This window comes from Peromyscus californicus, unplaced genomic scaffold (assembly GCF_007827085.1).
Source record: "Peromyscus californicus insignis strain IS unplaced genomic scaffold, ASM782708v3 Scaffold_19__1_contigs__length_69161282, whole genome shotgun sequence".
NCBI lineage: Eukaryota > Metazoa > Chordata > Mammalia > Rodentia > Cricetidae > Peromyscus > Peromyscus californicus.
Window position 1 is genome coordinate 33488221 of NW_026294491.1, and position 18517 is coordinate 33506737.

Consider the following 18517-nt stretch of genomic DNA (forward strand, 5'->3'; position numbering starts at 1 on the left):
TGCGTCTGTCATAGGGCATCCCACTTTGTCCCCTGTCCCCATGGCACCTCTACACATCTCCTACCAACTGCAGTGAAAGGCTGACAGAACCCATGATGCCTCTGTGGTGTACTGAAAGATCTTAGTGGGTTTTTTTGTTTTGTTTTGTTTTTCGAGACAGGGTTTCTCTGTGTAGCTTTGCACCTTTCCTGGAACTCACTTGGTAGCCCAGGCTGGCCTCGAACTCACAGAGATCCGCCGGCCTCTGCCTCCCGAGTGCTGGGATTAAAGGCGTGCGCCACCACCGCCCGGCCTTAGTGGGTTTTTAACCTGTGAAGATGACACATGCTAAGAACCTTGAAAATGAGATAAGCCATTCAATGTAGACGTGTTAATAACACATCCATAAATACCCCTTCCCTGAGCATAAAGGTAAAACTGTCCAGAAACTTACCAAGCCATTAAAAAATTTATTTGGCAAATTGCAGAAACTAGAGGGGGGAAATTTGAAAAAATAATGTACCAGTCCAACATGAAATAATTTTCCAAAAAAAACTATAAACAGATGCAACCTGGTAATGGTAAAGCCAAAGTAAGCACAGGCAAGACAAAAGAGACTAAACAGTGGTTCTCAACCTTCCTGATGCTGCAACCCTTTAATACAGTTCCTCATGTTGTGGTGACCCCCCCCCCCCCAACCATAAAGTTTATTTCACTGCTACTTCGGAACTGTAATTTTGCTATTGTTATGAATCCTAACGTAAATACCTGATATGCAGGATAGTTGATATGAAAGCCCTGTGAAAGGGTTCTTCGACCTCCAAAGGGGTCGCAGCCCACATGTTGAGAACCACTGGCCTGGATGACGGGAGAGCAGGTGAAAGCACAGAAGTAAGGTTTCCAAAGCAATGGCCTCCTTGAACAAAGCAGACCTAAGGAGTTTCTCTGGGACTCTGTGTGTACTCACACAGGAGGGTTCTTTAAGGCGGGATGCATTCGAGTTCATGCTCGATGATGGTCATACTGTAGGAAAGTAGACCCAGTTTAGGATGTGGCTAGCACAGTCCCTAGAGCACTTATGTGACGTGTTAAAATGATGAGCAGGACTGGTTCCAGGGGTGCTCAGCTTGAACATAAACCCAAAGTTTCCGCTGAAAATAGGAAAGGACACTTGGAAGCTGCACTAATGTGTGTTTATCTGCTTGGCAGCTAACACAACTACCCACACGGATGTTTCTTTTACATATCTCTCCGCAGTGGCTGACCCCCAGGAAAGCTTAGCGTTGAGTAGATGACATATATGTATACTATCATGTTTTATTATATATGTGTATAAAATCCTCAACAAATAAACCAAGGATGGTAAAACAAGTAGATAAAACAAAAGCCCAAGGCACCAGTTTGGATCATAAGCTTCTCTTTTCAGCAAGATGGGGGCTATGCACCACCCACCTCTCATATCTCAATGCCTGAAGTTTCTGCCTTCCCAGTTCCAACCCACTTGCTATGGAAGATGTAAAGAAAAAAAAACAGACTTGTTTGTTCTGTCATTTCCCCCTAAGTACTGCAGGGTACTACTGAAGGAGTATGTGCAGTTGAAGTATTATGGGCCATCTCAAGATGAGTAAGCATGGAGGCCATGCTTGGGTTATATGTAAACATTGCAATATTTTATATAAGGAGCTTGAGCCTCTGAAGATTTTCATATCCTCCAGGGGTCCCCGAATCCATTCTTTAATAGCATTTAGGGCTCAGCAGCTAGTATCATCAGTCACTTCATCTGGACAAAGCCATATATTTAATTATCCTTTAAAAATAAAGTCTGATGTGTCCTTTGAACTGGCGCTGGTGCCACTGTTCTTACAATTGCTGGTAAAATGGCAGTTTTAACCCAAACAAATGCAAAATGTGCTAAGACAACTTCTTGACTACACTTTTTATATAAATAAACACCCCCACTACCCATAAAAGAATGAACTTCATCTCAGACGTTTGGAGGCAAGTACACAGAATGCAGAGTTCCTAAAGTGTTGGATTTGGGTGCCAAGTTTTCTTCACTTGCTGACCGCCGGAGAGCTTCAAGTCCTAGATTTCATGTCTAGGCAGTTCAAATACAGTTTGTTACAAAGATCAGGAGAACTCTCAAAATTCTCCAGGCCCTAGGGAACTTTGACTGGGTCAGGTGATGTTTGGACAAAGGAAGTCATTTACTAAGGACAGAGGCTCTTCCCACACTTCGGAATTTTGAATTGTTAGTGCACTTGAAGAGTTACATTTCTTGGTCTTTGTTTTTGTTTATTTGTTTGTTTTGAGACAGGGTTTCTCTGTGTAACTGCTTAGCTGTCCTGGAACTTGCTTGGTAAACCAGGCTGGCTTCAAACTCACAGAGATCTGCCTGTCTCTGCCTCCCGAGTGCTGGGATTAAAAGTGTACATCACCACCCAGCAAGTTTCATTTCTTTACTACCCTTTTCTGTGGTGAGTGGAATCAGATAATTATCAAAAGAAGAAAATACAGAGGAAAGGCTAACAAAATTTATTTTATTGGCTTTGTCATCAAACAAATTTTAACTGATAATAATTATGATAAAACTACCTAGGTGTTCCTTCTGAAATTTACACAATGTCACTCAAATATCTTATGTGATGTTTTCCTTAGTGAAAGCTGAATTGGGTCTGACTATTTAGCCTGAAGTGTCATAACATGCTATTTCATGTTGCTTTTTTCAGTTTCAGAAAGGTATTGTTCTTTGTAATATTTATTGATATAGAAAAACCAGTAAAATGATTTGAAGGTTATTTTCAACTCCCACCTTCCTTTCCAGAAGTCATTAATTACCATCACGATGCACAGTGACTATGTATTTTTGAAAATAAACATAACATTTTTTGAATTCTGTTTCTATAGTAAAACCTATGAAAACTTAAATTTCTTCTCAGAAGGAATACATGGTTTATAAAAATATAGTCCTTTAAAATAGAGGATTATTTTTTCTTTTTTTGGCACAAAGTTCTAAGCATGTAGCTTTCCAATTGTGTTTTACACAGCTTTCCATGGACCCGTCTGGGATAGCTGGGGAAGGATGGTGCTGACTTCCCATCTCACATGATGGTCTAGCCGTCTCTCGACAGAAACTCAAGAAGAGCCACCTAGATGAGGGTGGAGAAGGGGTGGCAGAACCATTCCGTCTGTCTTTTGCATGTCCTCCCTTTCTGTCCTGGCTAACTTGTGTTGTCAACTTGAAATGGCCTAGAGTCACCGGGGAAGAAGGAATCTCAATTGAAGAATTGCCTTTATCAGACTGGCCTGCGGCCAGCCACGTCTGAAAAGATTGTCGTTGTTGATGAGAGCTGTGGGAGAACCCAGCCCACTGTGACTCACACCACCTCTAAGGTGGGCCTTGCCCTGTGTGAGGAAGTGAACTAAGTGTGGACCTGAAAGCAAGCCTGTAACCTTCCTCCATAGGTTCTGCTTCAGTTCTCGTGCAGACGTCCCTCAGGGATGGACTGTGACCCAGAAGTATAAGATGAAAATGACCCCTTTCCTCCTCTAAGTTTTGGTCAGAATGTTTTGTCACAGCAATAGAAAAGCAAAGGAGGAACCCCTTCCAAACGATTTTGTATCCTTTGCTGTGGCCAAAAGGACTCAATAAAAACTACAATAGTGGCTTCATTCAAAATGTATATCCAGGAAAGCGTCAAAGGATAATTATTCAGAAAAGAAATGACAAGTCAATAAATCTACAGCTTAAAAAACATTGATTTAAATATGAATCTTTAATGATTGTGTCCCACTGTTTTTCTCTGCCATACTCCTAAAAAGTACTCCAGAGAATAGAATCTGATTTTTTAATGACAAATTTAAGTCACTACATCGTCGAAAGGTGAGGAGGTAACAAATTATAGACTAGTGCAAAAAGTAGGATTTCTCTCCAAAAAGTGCTTCCTCATCAAAGGTCAAAACCCGATGACTTACCATTTCCTTCAGCGATGGAAGACGGCTTGTGAAAGTTTTCACCCTTCCCAGCTCAGAGCTAGAATGTACTACAGGACAATTTTATTACAGCAGGTGGTCATGGGTGCATATAAAAGGAACCACCCCCCTTTTTCTCCCAGTATCACACAATATAAAACCCACGCGGTCAGTAATTGCTGCCCTGTCTCCCCACTGGCCACAAGAGGTCCTCACAGGTGGGACATCTCAGAAGCTGCCACCAAGTCTATAAACACTACGAAATGATTTTGCTCAAGCAAATCTTTCCTTCTGTACCTAGGGAAAAAAAAAAAAAAAAGAGGAGGTGGGGATTATACATTACTCCAAAGCCATGGTAAACACAGGAACAGGTTAAGAGCCGCCTGCCCTTCATTGTTTCAAAGTTGCTAACACGGACTTCCACCCTACACCCTGAAAGCTATGCTGTTTCATCTGCCTACACATTTCAACCAGTGCCCTGCTGCTACACACCAAGATCTCTGCTGTGGGCAACCTTGTCCTTCACCGAGTGGTCCATCAGCTCAGGATGGGACAGGTGGGAGCTGGAACTTAGGACCCACCTCTAGGAGCTGATCTTCACCCCCTGGGAAAGATGTTCTCACCACTTTTAGCGCCATCCCCTTCAAACACGGTCACTACAGATAAACATTTTTTTTTTCATAAATAAAAACTGAGGCATATTTGTAATATATTAAAATTTTCACCAACAAAGGTGTGTTAAAATCTTCAAGTTCTGTCATTCAAGTTCAATAAAGGCACACATATATTTTTTTTTCCTTCAGGCCTGCAAAGAATATATTTCCTGGCCAAAAGTCGCAAAAGTCATTTTGTGGGACTTCCTTCGACTTTCCTCCTCTTGGGATAGGTAAGTGCTCCTCCCGTGAATCAGTAGCTTGACTCTACCACCCAACGGATGTTTCTAGATAGATGGTTTTACATGGATTCCACAGCTGGTCAGGTCTGAGTAACAAGCCACAGCCACGCTAGCTCATTCACCCCAAGCCTGCTTTGGCTTTTTCTATCATGGCTTCTCATTGCCCAAGCGGCCTTTCCTGTTCCCGGGTTCTGAGGCCCGTCGCACCAGCCTCGGTGGGGGCTTGGGTGGCACGTCTTCAGTTAGACTGTCTTCCCTGCCTCGGCTGAACTGTTGGTCTTTGGAGAGCAGGGGCTGCCTCAGGACCCCTGGTGTCTGGGTGCCCCCCTCTTTACTGCGGGGTGCCGGAGGGGTGCTGGCCTGCACTCGGGCAGAACCCACATCCACCTCGTTCTTCCACTCCATTTTGTAGGCCTGGGAGGCTTTCTTGGAGAACTGATCTGGCAAAAAGCGCCTGGCCCGAGGCTGCAAATTGAGCACGGTGGTCCCGGCATCTGTGTCCGAGTCGCTGCTATTGCCATCTGTCACAGAACAAGAAGAGCAGTGTGGGCAAGCAGAGCATCACCGAGATAGCCCAAGTCACAGTGAAACCCCAGTGAGTCCCAGCCCCTCCTGGGGGCTCTGGGGGAGAAGGAAGCCAGAAGGCTCACTCTTAACCCGCCCTGAGTGGCCTTGAACATCTGTGTCACAAGAGTGTGCCCACGCTCATTTTTAAGCACTTACTTTAACTGCTAAATGCATGCGCCCACTGACTCCATCTCATCCTCTACTTTTACAGTGAGGTTAAAGGTCCAACAGATATTAGCAAGTAAGAAGTGGGGCTGGAATTCAATCTGAGAAGCTCTGGCTCTGCTCTCAGCTGCACCCAGGATCGCCGGCAAGTGGGCTCAGCTCCGCTTCTGACACTGGCAAGCAAACTAAGAAGTTTCTGCTATTTAGATACTTCCCTTCTTCTGGAATTTCACCTGCAGCCTCACTTTGCTTCTGATTTGCTTTACTGGCCCACAGAAGGACCAAAGCATCAATGTAAACTTCCTAAGCAAAAGGAAGAAGTGTGATTAGACCTTAGAGCCAGGTCTGGGTGCTGGAGTTCATGGGAGGGTCACTGATGGGACCCATCCCTTGGGTCCCATGCCTAGCTGGCATGATTAAAATTGAATGTTTCTGCCGGCATGCAGTGGTAACAAGACTGACAGTTACTAATAGTTACTCTCTTGCCTTCCATTTTCATGGCTTCTAGTTTCTGACCCCTCCCTCCATTGCCACAAGCAACCTTTAGACTGTCCCCATCTTGGTGAATTTCATAAACAAACAAGGGAGGTAGCAAAGGAGTTTAAATGGTTACATCCCATATTTTAATAAAACCGGATCCTAATGTAGTTCTGGAATTTACAGAAAAGAGCTTGTGTGTGTACATGAAGATTACCATCAAACAGAGAAATACCATCTATGGTTGAGTCTATGAAAATTCATTAGAATTACTGTATAAATGCAAATGTTTATACATCTTCAGATTTATAACTTTGCATTTACAGCTTAGTAAGTCCGTAGTCAAAGGATTTGCTTTTGCTGTACTTAAAGGATCATTGTGAAAAACAAGTGACTGGATTATTTATAATATGGATAGAGATCCATTAAACAAGGTCACAATGCTAATAAAAGGGAGCCTGTTGCTACTTGAGATTCACAATGATTGAGTTCTTCCGTAATGAAGAAAATCAGAACGTTTTATTTTCACAGCATTAGCAAACAGACCGAAAAGCATTTCTTCTCCAGACAGAAGCATTACCTTCAGTTGAAATTCTTTTCTTCTTCTTCTGGAGTGTCTCTGGAAGCTTTGTATTTTTAGGTAAGGATAAATACCGGGAGGTTGAAGTGGAAGCCTGTTAAAGAAATGGAAAACGTTATTCAGATGACACAAATGCCACTTACTGTGTACTAGAAGCTAAACTTGGTGGCAAAACTAGACTTTCAAAATATAATTTTTGTCCTTCATTCCAAAGTTACTTTTCTAGATACTGTAACCATTGTGCTTCCAACAACCAAATGCCTTCCAAACCCAATGCAGGTCAATAGAAAGGGAGGAAAATAAATGGGGCCATTAGGAAGGTGTGGAAGCTACTGGTTCTTAAAGGAAACGGACATCCTTGTCCATAGAGGTTATTCATAAGAAAAATGTGGAATATCTGGGGAAGAACATACATTAAAATGTGGTAATTTAAGTTTCACCTATTTCAATTAATCTTAAAATGGCAGAATAACACATTGTTACAAAATCAAGTTACTAAGATTCTGAACATCTGTCTTTCGTTTCTGGAATTGGTTTTTAATGGTTGCTGCTGCATATCACACATTGAACAGTCTTCTGTTCAAATACTTCTGATGATCCAATACAGAACTTTATTGAAAATAAAAGTCTGCCATGCTATATCAGTCATTGACTCTGTCCTGTCCATGCTTTACCTCATCTGTTGAGAAGTCCCTGCCCAGCTGGACTGTGGGGCAAATTGCACTGTGAATGCTCACATCCCCTGGCACTCTGGGCTTCCTGTAGTTTTCCAGAGAAGGTGAGACCTGCCTGCCATCAGCAGTTTGTACCCTGGTACCTATTCTTGGAAGGCTCAAATGTAGTCATGGACCACATGACTATCAAAGGCCAGTGGAATGTGCAGCAGTGTTCTCTGGAGCTTGTCACCTAGCAACAGCACAGCTCTCCTTGTCTATACACACAACGATGTTCACACCACAAAAATCACTCAACAGCACATCCTCAGAATGTATCTCAGTGGTCTACACATGTCACTGTATCACTACCCATTCGTAGAAACTGGGTCCAGCCATTCTGATTAAAACTGTGTCTTGATTGTGTCTGCCAACTTCCTTCTTTGGTTTTTAAAACATGTTTTTTCCTCCAAAGCACTTACTGCACTCAAGTATAACATAATGTATATTTGATTGGTTTTCTTCTCTACTAGCATAAGAATCTTAAGCATAGGAATCTATACATTTTACTCTCCAGTGAATTCCATGTGTCTAAAACTGGCAAGAATATAAAATAAGTAGAATAATGTAGGCCTACAGACCCTGCACATTGGAGGTAGAGTCAGGAGGACCAGGAGTTCAAAAACATCCTTGGCTATATAGTGAGTTCAAGTCCAGCCTGGGTTACATAAGATTTGAGTACATGAAACAAAAACAAAAGAAATAAAATAAAAAAGGAATTAACTATTACTTTTTTCTTAAGATATGTCTCACTCTATTGCCTAGGCTGGCCTCCAGCAGCTCTACTTCAGCCTTTCAAGTAATTGTGGCTATAGGATCGCGACTCTACACATGGCAAAATTACTTTATTAGCTATTCCACCCTAGGACGTCTGGGAATTGGCCTTCAGCGGCCATTCAAACAGCAGAGCCAAAGGTCCTTCCTGTCAGCTGGTCAGTGGAACAGCTGAGGGCTCTGCCCTTGGAGTCCTTGTGCTTCTGAAGGCAACAGTTAGTTACCCTGCGCTCCCGATTCAAGCTGTTGTCCTTCCTGAGGCTCTCCCGAAGGCTGTGCCGTCTGCGGATCAGGATCTCCTTGGCTTGTCTCTCGCTTGTGTCCGCTGTCAGGTTGTGTCTGTTATACGACAAGGTCTGAAATGACAAGGCACACAGGGCATTTTTTTTTTCACCAAACAATCCATCATGTCTCCTCAGCTTAAAACTTCACTTTTCTTTGAGTTTACATCCGTGAAGTCAGTTTCTCTGTGGGACAAAACCAAAACTAAAATCCAGAGTCTCAAAGTTTAACACTCTGCTTTTGAAAGAATTCATCCTTCTGCAAATCAGTGTGTTTTTTTCTCTGTTGCAAAGTAACTTTGTAAATTAGAAAAGTAATTTAATTTGTGAACACCTCGTCTGCTTTCTATGCATCCAGCTGTGATTAATAGTAAAACAAAAATCATTTTCAAACACAGTCTCTATTGAGTCGAGAGATTGCTGACATAAATGAGTCACCCTGACACTTGGTGGCACCACATCCTCGGACTAATATCAGGGCTGTCATTAGGAGATGTCCTGTCACCACGAGCAACTATCACCTCTAAATGAGGGCTACCCAGATCATACCACATGCAGCATAATTAGTACTTAAGTTCATTTCCTGACAGAATTGGCATGGATGTCTTGGAAATATCTCACGTCCCGAAATGTACTAGGTCCTGCAGGCCAATGAAAAGGTGACACAGTGTAGCTTCTACTTCTGTCTCCAGAAGTTTCTGATCTAGCTAGACATCTGAGTCTAATAAAACCATGAAAGCAAACGCTCAATTGGCAGCACTGCATAAACCCCGTGTGTTATCTGATCTAGAATAGGGCTGGGATAGTATGATGATTCTTGGCAAACACTGAAATATGGGAGGCTGTGGGCCAGCTAGCAGGAGGCAGGGGCTGGCTCCAAGTATAGAGAGATAGTACACAGTACCCAGGCCATGGCCTGAGCACAGAATCTGTTGTTCTATGAAAGTCTGAAGTGAGTGGATGGATTGAATGTAGGATAATGTTGGATAAAGTGGAGCTTGGTAGTAGTGGCCCCAAATTATCCTGAAACGACTGGTGTTTTGTTTCATTTTAAACAGGAGGCTGCTGGCCTTGAAAGAGCTTTAGAGAAACGGGGTGGAATAAGGCTAACACGGATGAAATGGTGACAGCCTGATGCAATGCCTGCTTAGTCTACAGGGGTAAACGCTGAAGAAATGAGGACGATCTCTGCCAAGCTGAGTGTGCCTCAGTTTCTTCATCTGTGAAATGGAGACAACAGCCTAAAACCTAGCACAAGGAGAGACTAAAGGAGTCAAGAAAAAAACAGTGTGCTAAAGGACACTCGGAAAATGGCAAGACTCTAAAATATTAGCTTATTATTAACATATAATATGCATGTTATTAGAAAATGATGGGAATACAGTGAAAGAAATGACTCAGAAGATGTGAAGACAGAAATTCTAGCACTTCATGAAAACAAAGTTGATACATTTACAATCTAAGCTATAAGACTTCTTTAAAGATTGTATTTTATTATTTCTGTGTGTGTATGTGTGTGTGTGTGTGTGTGTGTGTGTGTGTGTGTGTGTGTGTGTGTGTGTGTCTATGTGGGGGTATGTGCACATGTGTGCAGATGCCCCAGAGGCACTGGATCCCTCTGGAGCCGGAGTTACAGGTGATTGTGGGTCACCCTGCATGGGTTCTGGAAATAGAGCTCAGGTCCTCTGGAAGAGCAGGGCACCCTCTTGACTGCTGAGCTATGGCCCCAGCCCGACAAGTATTTTCAGATATAAAAACAGTCAGATCACTTCTTCATAATTGGCCAGCACATCACTCCTTATCTTTAAAACTTAAACATGAGACAGAGCCACCAGGCCTTTGATGCTTCAGCTGAGGTGTCTGGAAGAACTTAGAGAATCTCCAGGATGGGGCCTGAGAGAACAAGAAAGGATGCCCCGTGTGGTGCTCACAGGGGCAGGTAATGCTATGGAGGTCTATTTACAGTTCCCAGCTGGAAAGCATGTTTTCAGCCAAAATCAAGTAAGTATTTTGGTGCATAAATTTTTCCTACCCGCTGACGGATTTGATAGAGATTCCTTGATAGTATCTCTCTAATTTCATCCATTTCACCAGGTGTGAGCTTCCTTATTTTTTCTTCACGGCAATCACTGCAAAAGTTTAAGAGGGAAAAGTATTTTACTTTTTGAAGTATTTCAGAATCATTGAATTTATTCTTTGGTATTATAACATCATTACTTCACAGTAAGATTTTAGTTTAAAAAGAACAATTAGGAATTGCTCAATGTTTTCAAACATTCTAAATATTTTTTTTAAAATACTCAGTTTTAGAATAATTAAGTTTCTGAAACTTATTTCCATGGTAAAATCATTCCTAATAAGTTTAACTGTGCATAAGTTTCCACAGAGTCTACTATTACATCATGCTCCCCACAACCCCAGGGTCTTGTGTCGTAGCCCAGGCTGGCCTGAAGCTCACCATCCTGAGACCTTGGCCCTGGTACACTGTGACTACAGGTGTGAGTTACCACAGCCAGCTTCTCATGTGATTAGTTTTAAGAGAATGACTCAGTGTTACCGATTCATTATTGCTAGCAGAAAGTAATGCAGAAGTGTCTGTTCCAATAGAAATTTGGTTAGCTGTATTTTATTTTTTTTTTTTTTTGGTTTTTCGAGACAGGGTTTCTCTGTGTAGCTTTGCGCCTTTCCTGGAACTCGCTTTGGAGACCAGGCTGGCCTCGAACTCACAGAGATCCGCCTGGCTCTGCCTCCCGAGTGCTGGGATTAAAGGCGTGCGCCACCACCGCCCGGCTAGCTGTATTTTATTAATCCCCATCACCAAGGCTTGTGGATTGAGTTCTTGTGGCATGGCATGCCAGCCTCTACAGTCTTTAACACTCCCGAGCTGTTCCCAGTGTGCAGCCAGAGCCTAGTCACTGCAGCTGGAGTCCACATCTGTTTCCCCCAAGCCTAACTACACTACTGTGAATAGTCGATAAGAAAACAGCTGTATTCTGTGTATACTCACGGTAGCAAACCTAACACACCTTGAAAACCTTCCATGTGAAAACAAGGCTGAGAGAATTTTACCTCACTTTCAACCGGTACTGAACTTCCCAAGGCTAATTTGACAACAGTGTGGGAATCCTAAACATGACTGCAACTTTGGACTTGCCATTCTCATATAGCACAACATACAGCATAATGTAACATAAATATGACACACAGACTATCCAACCAGAGCTGTATCTAACCAAATCTCATTCCGCTCTGAGATCTTAAGCCACCAACCGAGGACTTACACCAGCAATGCTATTATTATTCTCATAATACTATTACTATCACAGGTTTCAAAACCACACCAGTGCCTCCTTATTGTTATTAGCTTCACTCTGCAAAGTGATACTCACTTAAGAGACGCAAACGAGGGGACGGTACTTATCATTCCAGTCTCCGCCATCTCAATGGCATGTTTTATCTCAAGCTTTTTATATAAGGACACGATGCTAGACTTGGGTTGGTTTTCCCGAATCAGGAGCTTCCGAAGGTATTTGTCATCAAATTTCTTAAACCTATAAATAAGTAAAGTCGGAATTTAAATTAATGAATAGAACTCATTGACTAAGAAAAGTACTCCCCAGTAAAAACATAGCAAAGTTAAACTGATCTTACCATGTGTTTATTTTTATATATACTTTCGTGTGTGCAGATATATGTGTATATATATACATTGTAACTAACAAGCATCCAAACTCCGTGTGTTCAAACTGAACCAATCTTCCTAGCCCTCCCCCGACCTACACCAGGTCAAACTCTTCAGTGTCCTGTGTAATCTTTCCCTTCTATATTTCATGTTATGGGCTGAAGTGTCCCAGCAAAAGTCCCTCGGCTGAATTCCTGCTTCCTAGTGCATCAGACTGAGACCATATTTGGAGATACGCTCTTCACAAGTGTGATTAAGTTGAGATGACGTCATTAGGGTGGGCTCCGCTTAGTGTGACTGGCACACTGGCAAGAAGGGTTGACTTAGTCACAGACACACAAAGAGACCGGAGTGTGAAGAGTCACAGAGAACACAGCCCTCTGCAAGCAAACACCAGCACCCCCTTCCCTTAGAGCCATGGAGGTGGATGGACACTGTTAACACCCTGCTCCTTGACTTTATACTCTTCATAAAAGTGATGCAAGACATTTCTGTTGTTTAAACTACCTACTGCATACAGCCTTGACTGAACTAGCATTCCATACCACTCAATGAGCCATCATTTTAAGTTCCACCATCAAATGGATGCATGCAAAAATGTGATCGCTTCTCACCACCTCTGGTGCCATTACTCCGGTCCCGGATGCCATTGATTTTTTTTATTTTCCTGGACTCTGATACTGAATTGGGTACCTAACACGTGTCCCTGCCCCTACAGTGTATTAGCCCAGAAACCAGAGTCTCCAGTTGAAATGTCATCTGAGTAACAGCACGATGGTACACACTTGAGATGCTTGAGCGTGGGTCTGCCCTTCAGTTCAGTGCGGCTCCTTGTGGGGTCCTTTCTATCTCTGACACTTGTGACTTGTACTCTGAGGATCTTTATATTCATTGTCCCCCCCTACTGGGAAGGTTTTCTTATATAGCCTTTACGTCTGTCTCTCAACAACATTCAGTAGTAATTATCTCAAAAGAACCTCCACAAGCCAGACCTCTGCCCCCCCTATGCTTCCAAGGCAGCTACTTCTATCTTGTTCTAGTTGGACACTCCTTTATACTCCATCTCCTCTCTCACTTCTCAGATGTATCTTACTGCACACCAGCTCTCATTTTCTGGCATGGTGTGTAATGTTCTTATTCATCTTATAGCCTATCTCCTAGCAGTCAAATGTAAAGTCAGTATTACAGGGAGTATTTTATATATATATATATAAAATACAGTATTACTCCACCCCTGTATCACCAATGCTGAGAGCTAAGCCAGGCACAGTGTAAGCATAGTGGCCCCAGTGCCTTCCTGTATCCACATCTGCCAAAACCCAGCAATAGCTTTCTGCCGTGGCCTAGATGACCCTTGCCTTTTTCCTAGTCACTGGGATCAATAACATTACTTTGTTTTGATGAATAGCCTCCTACTGACATAATGACCAAAGAGGCTTACTACTGAAGCCTGGATCCTGTATGTCCATATCATCATAGCCACACACCATCATATCTATGAAGTGGTATGAACCAACGTGAATAGCATGTGGATGAAGTAGTTATTTTACCCCCCACCATATGAGACAAGCTCTGGCAGAATCAACTGACTACCATCCAACCCACAGCATCAAGAACAAGCCCAAGCCCAGCCCAGACTAGCCCCGCCCATCCTAGTCCAGCCCACTTGGAGCTTCTTGACTCACACAATTTAATAATAAATGACTGCTATTTTGATCCACTGGCTTTGGGGGACGGCTTGTTATGTAACACCACATGCCAGTATATGAGTAAAACAACATGCAATAAATGTTCCTTGAGAAAGAAAGAAATATGTAGCATTGATTCACCATCAACCCAAAGAAGTTTACTGGCACACCTGTGCCATGAATGAAACCAATGTTAACCAACCTTCTTGGCACTGGTCCTTTGTTCTAAATACTGGAGGGATCTGAATAATTAAAGCACTACCCTGAATACACCGTGCTAGTGACCCACTACTATATGAAAGCTGGGCCTACTCTTTCCGATGTTTATTTTGAATTTTGTGTTAGGCTCCCAGAGCCAAGATTCTCAACAGTAATACCAAGTCTCTAGCGCGTCTCATATAACTATTATTGTTTTAGACTTTTCCTGAAGATAAACAAACAGGAGAGCGAACAGGGATGGGAGAGGCAGCTGTTCTCTCTTGCATGGGGAGTGTGTGTTTTCTTATTGCTTGATTTCCCTCCCCAACCCTCTGCCAAGCTCCACATAGGTGTTCTCTTTCACATCGTGAGACTCCCGCTTGCTGGGCCTGAGCAATGCCTCCACTGTGTCACCTTTCATTCTGTTCGCAAGTGATCAGGTGCCCCAAGAGTTCTCTGCCAGGGCCAATGAGATTCTCTCACACCAGGGCTATGGAGGATAGGGAAAGATATCCAGCATGCCTGAACTGGTTTCTTTCTGTACGTTCTTTTGAGTAGTGTCCCCGGTTCTGTACACACCAAAGAGGTCATGTGCAGAAGTGATTTGAAAATGGTGTGTGTCCACACCCAGTCTCCCATACCCACTTTTCTGGTGACTGTGCGGTATACATGACAATCAAGAAAATGCTTTGAAGTTGGTGTGATAATTGAACATGGCAGTCTAAAATGCTTGTGGGTTAATGAAGACTATTCATTCCTGATAAAAAGTCAAATGGCAGTTGCTTCCAAACATAAGCCAAATGTTTGCACTGTTCTTATTAATGTTCACAGTCTGGCTATGGCTTCCTTGGGAGGTCTGCCTGCAAGACATCCATGGACCTCAGAGACACTAGCTGCCTGAGACACAGGACACATGTACCTCCTCTGACTTTGACCTGAATTCCACTTCAAACCCACGTGATCACAGCCTCACCCCCTTCCCCTTCTTGGGCTGGTCAGGATTTTTCATCAACTCGACACAAACTAGAGCTATCAAGGAAGAAGGAACCTTACCTGAGAATGTGCCTTTGTAAGATCATTTTCTTGATTAATGATTGATCTGGTGGAGACCAGTCAAGTGTGGGTTGGGCCACCCTTGGCAGGTGGTCCTGGTGGCATTTAAAAAAGCAGGCTGAACCAGCCATGAAGAACAAGCCAGGAAGCTATGTTCCGTCATGGTCTCTGTTCCTGCCTTGAGTTCCTGCCCTGACTTCCTCCTCAGAGTCCACTGCAAGCTATAAGATGAAATAAACCCATTCCTCCACACATTGCTTCAGGTCCTGGTCTTTCTCACAGCAATAGACAGCCAAATAGGACAGCATCTTTTTTCCTAACAGTGAGTGCCCAGGAGCTGCTGACCTAGTGTGTGCTTACACATGTCTGCATTCTCCCTACTTGGATGCAGAAGGGTGGGAGAAATGTGAAACCTGATCTTCACTTTTGAAAGGAAACACGCTAGTCTGCATTAGGCCTCTCACTCATCACATTGAGAGGGTACTGATGAGAATCTATAGAAAGGAAAATGTGATTGGGTCAAAAGGAAGAAGATAAAACAATGGGAAAAGAGGAGAAGAAAGTCTGTTTTATTGGTTTGGCACATAGAAGAGCCCAGCTATGTGAGGAAATTCCTAGGGTGTACAGCAGAGTTGGAGAGAGAAGGCAGGCACAGTGGGCTGGCTTTAATCCCACAGTCAGAAAAAAAAATGTACATTTCACAAGAGCAATAGCAATTTGTTCCGAGTTTTACAGTGCAGGTTTAGTCTGCTTTATTACCTTGTGCTCCCAGGTGGTTAACTGGGTATCCTGCCTGTACAAAAATATCTTTCCTTGATTTATGAAGTAAGGCTAAGCTCCAGGGACCTTCTAACATCCGTGAACATGAACAGTGCTGTAAGCTTTGTGACTGCTCTGGTACTAATGTCTTTGTAACTCACTGAATTCCTTAAGGATCTCACCCCTCCTTCCTCTTTCCTGTCTCTCTCCTCTCTCTCTCTCTCTCTCTCTCTCTCTCTCTCTCTCTCTCTCTCTCTCTCTCACACACACACACACACACACACACACACACACACACACACACAAACACACACACACTCACACACCTGCTTATTATATGACTCTATTATATAATTTTACATATACAACTCTGTGACATATACATCTTATGTAGCCTAGTACTATGCTACACATATGAGCACACAAAGAACTATTCAACATTCTTCCATTTCAAATACATAGATCAATAACCAAGTTGATATCAATGAGTGAGTAATAGTGTAAAATTTCTGTGAGCAAGTAAGAAAAGCAAGAGGAAATATCTTAGCACAGTCTAGAACGTGTCCCTCTGGCCTCACATTCCAGCTTAAACTCTGCTTCTGTCAGAAGTCTGGCCTGGTTAATGAGAGGTGCACAAATGCTTACAGCTCTCTCTATAAGAAAAGGGGTCCGATGATAGCATTAGCCAGTTCCCAACACATGGCTGTTCCTGATAACCATCATGGATGGCACCCATTGTGTCCAGGGGAGAGGTGCCCACCATGCACTCCCATTAGCTGGTGAGGGGTGGATCCTAGGCCCCACGTTTCAAATGTAGCTGTCAAAATCCCTTCACTTCTCAATCTCATCACCCTGTCTGGTTGATTGTTCCCATCTCAATTTATGAAGACAACCATGAAGACAGGTACTAAATTGTATCTGACCACCACACACAGCCTTTTTTTTAAAAGTAAATTCTCGTGTGTATGTGTGTGTGTGTGTGTGTGTGTGTGTGTGTGTGTGTGTGTGTGTGTGTACTTTCTATAAATGTAATCTTTCAGGTGCACGAATCCCTCAATGTAATCTTGTGTTTTTTTCTACTATTTTTAATAGGTTTACTATTATTCTCCGGTGCTGTGAGTCTCTCCCTTTCCTATGTCCCTTACCACTGTGTGACAGAATAGACAGGAATGGAACCCTTAACTTTTAACTCATTGACTGGGACTCTTGGTTCTTTTGCAGTGAGGAATGGCCGCAAAGGTTGACCCTAGCGATGGGATCTGCATGGAAAAGCTGTTTGACTGCTTTTGAGGACCTTGGTTAGAGGTGGCAGAAGATGTCTTGTCTTTTAGTAGTCTTTCTTCCATCCTGCAGCCTGAAATGGGTGACACCGAAGGAGCAGTTTTGCCCCAAGGGCAAGCATGGAGGCGACTCTTAGTGAATGGCTCTACCCTTGGGAATGTGGAGTCAAGCTTTCATGGGCTAAGCCTGAGTCTCTGACTTCAGGCTATTCACACAGGGAAATAAACTTTTGCCTCATTTGTAACAATTTTATATCTCTGTCACAGCTGAGACGCTGTTGTAGTTTTCACCGTCACTAAGTAGCCAAGGTTGTTGACCTTGAACTCATGTAGAGCTCCTACCTTAGCCTCCAGTGTTCTGGGATCATAAGTATATATCACCATGCCTGTCTATAGCTAAGTTTCACCTTAAAAGGACACACAGTAACACAACATAGGATTCCCAGCCTGGAAGACAGCACAGCTCCTATATTTTGTTTCCAGGAGTGACCCAGAGCCACTTTGATAGAATGTTGCAAGGCGTCTTACTTGTCTCTCCAGAAGTTGTGACCCCAGTGTCCACAAACATCTTCAATCCCGGTCTTCACATGATCAAAAAACTAAAACAGAAGAAAAGACAAGCCAATCAATTCACTTTTTCTGGCAGCTGATCACTTTCATTCTTTTGGCGTCATACCTAACTCCAATGATACCCACAGTTGTGGTGATACATTGTGTACCCTAGTAAAATTTCTCTGAAGATCAGAGAGGAAAAGGAATAAACCACTGCCAGGTCTTACCTCTAAGACTCCTTAGCCTGAACAAGATTCTAGTTCCTGTCTCCTCACTCCTCATGTATCTTTCTCTGCCCAGCCATCACTTCCTGGGATTAAAGGCATGTGTGCTTCCCAAGCAAAGGCATGAGATCGCAAGTGCTGGGATTAAAGGTGTGTGCCACCACTGCCTGGCTCTGTTTTTCTCCTAAACTGAGTCAGTCTCATGGCTTTGAACTCACAGAGATCCAGATGGATCTCTGCCTTTTGAATGCTAGGATTAAAGGTGTGTGCCCACTCTCTGGCATCCGTGTTTAATCCACTGGCTTGTTCTATCCTCTCATCTTCAGCCAAATTTTATTAGGGCACACGATGTATCACCCCACATAGTTTGTTTTGTTGAAAGCCATAAGCCAACCTTTTCGTTTTCGTTTCTGTTTTTCTGAGACAGAGTTTTTCTGTGTAGCTTTGGCTGTCCTAGAACTCACTCTGTAGACCAAGCTGGCCTCGAACTCACAAAGATCCGCCTGCCTCTGCCTCCAGAATGCTGGGATCAAAGGCGTGCGCCACCACTGCCCAGCTATAAGCCAGTTATCTATCTTCAATTGTTTGCTTGTTAGGCAATGTTTTCATTACTTTGATCATCCTAAGTTTGATCATAACTTTCAAAATTACAAGAAATGGGTAGTAGAAACCTTTTCA

At 43.1% G+C, this 18517-nt stretch overlaps 1 protein-coding gene across 1 annotated transcript in view; it reads right to left on the reverse strand.

The window, feature by feature from the left end:
- Nucleotides 1-3736: 3736 nt before the first annotated feature.
- The window catches only part of Slc9a2 (solute carrier family 9 member A2), an 87272-nt gene continuing 72491 nt past the window's right edge, over nucleotides 3737-18517 (reverse strand). The window contains exons 7-12 of the mRNA XM_052745002.1: nucleotides 17592-17662; nucleotides 11793-11954; nucleotides 10436-10532; nucleotides 8347-8478; nucleotides 6636-6729; nucleotides 3737-5367 (exon numbers count right to left, since the gene is read on the reverse strand). Coding sequence (XP_052600962.1) covers nucleotides 4994-5367; nucleotides 6636-6729; nucleotides 8347-8478; nucleotides 10436-10532; nucleotides 11793-11954; nucleotides 17592-17662 — 930 coding nt within the window. The 3' untranslated portion in view covers nucleotides 3737-4993. The remainder of the gene's footprint in view (nucleotides 5368-6635; nucleotides 6730-8346; nucleotides 8479-10435; nucleotides 10533-11792; nucleotides 11955-17591; nucleotides 17663-18517) is intronic.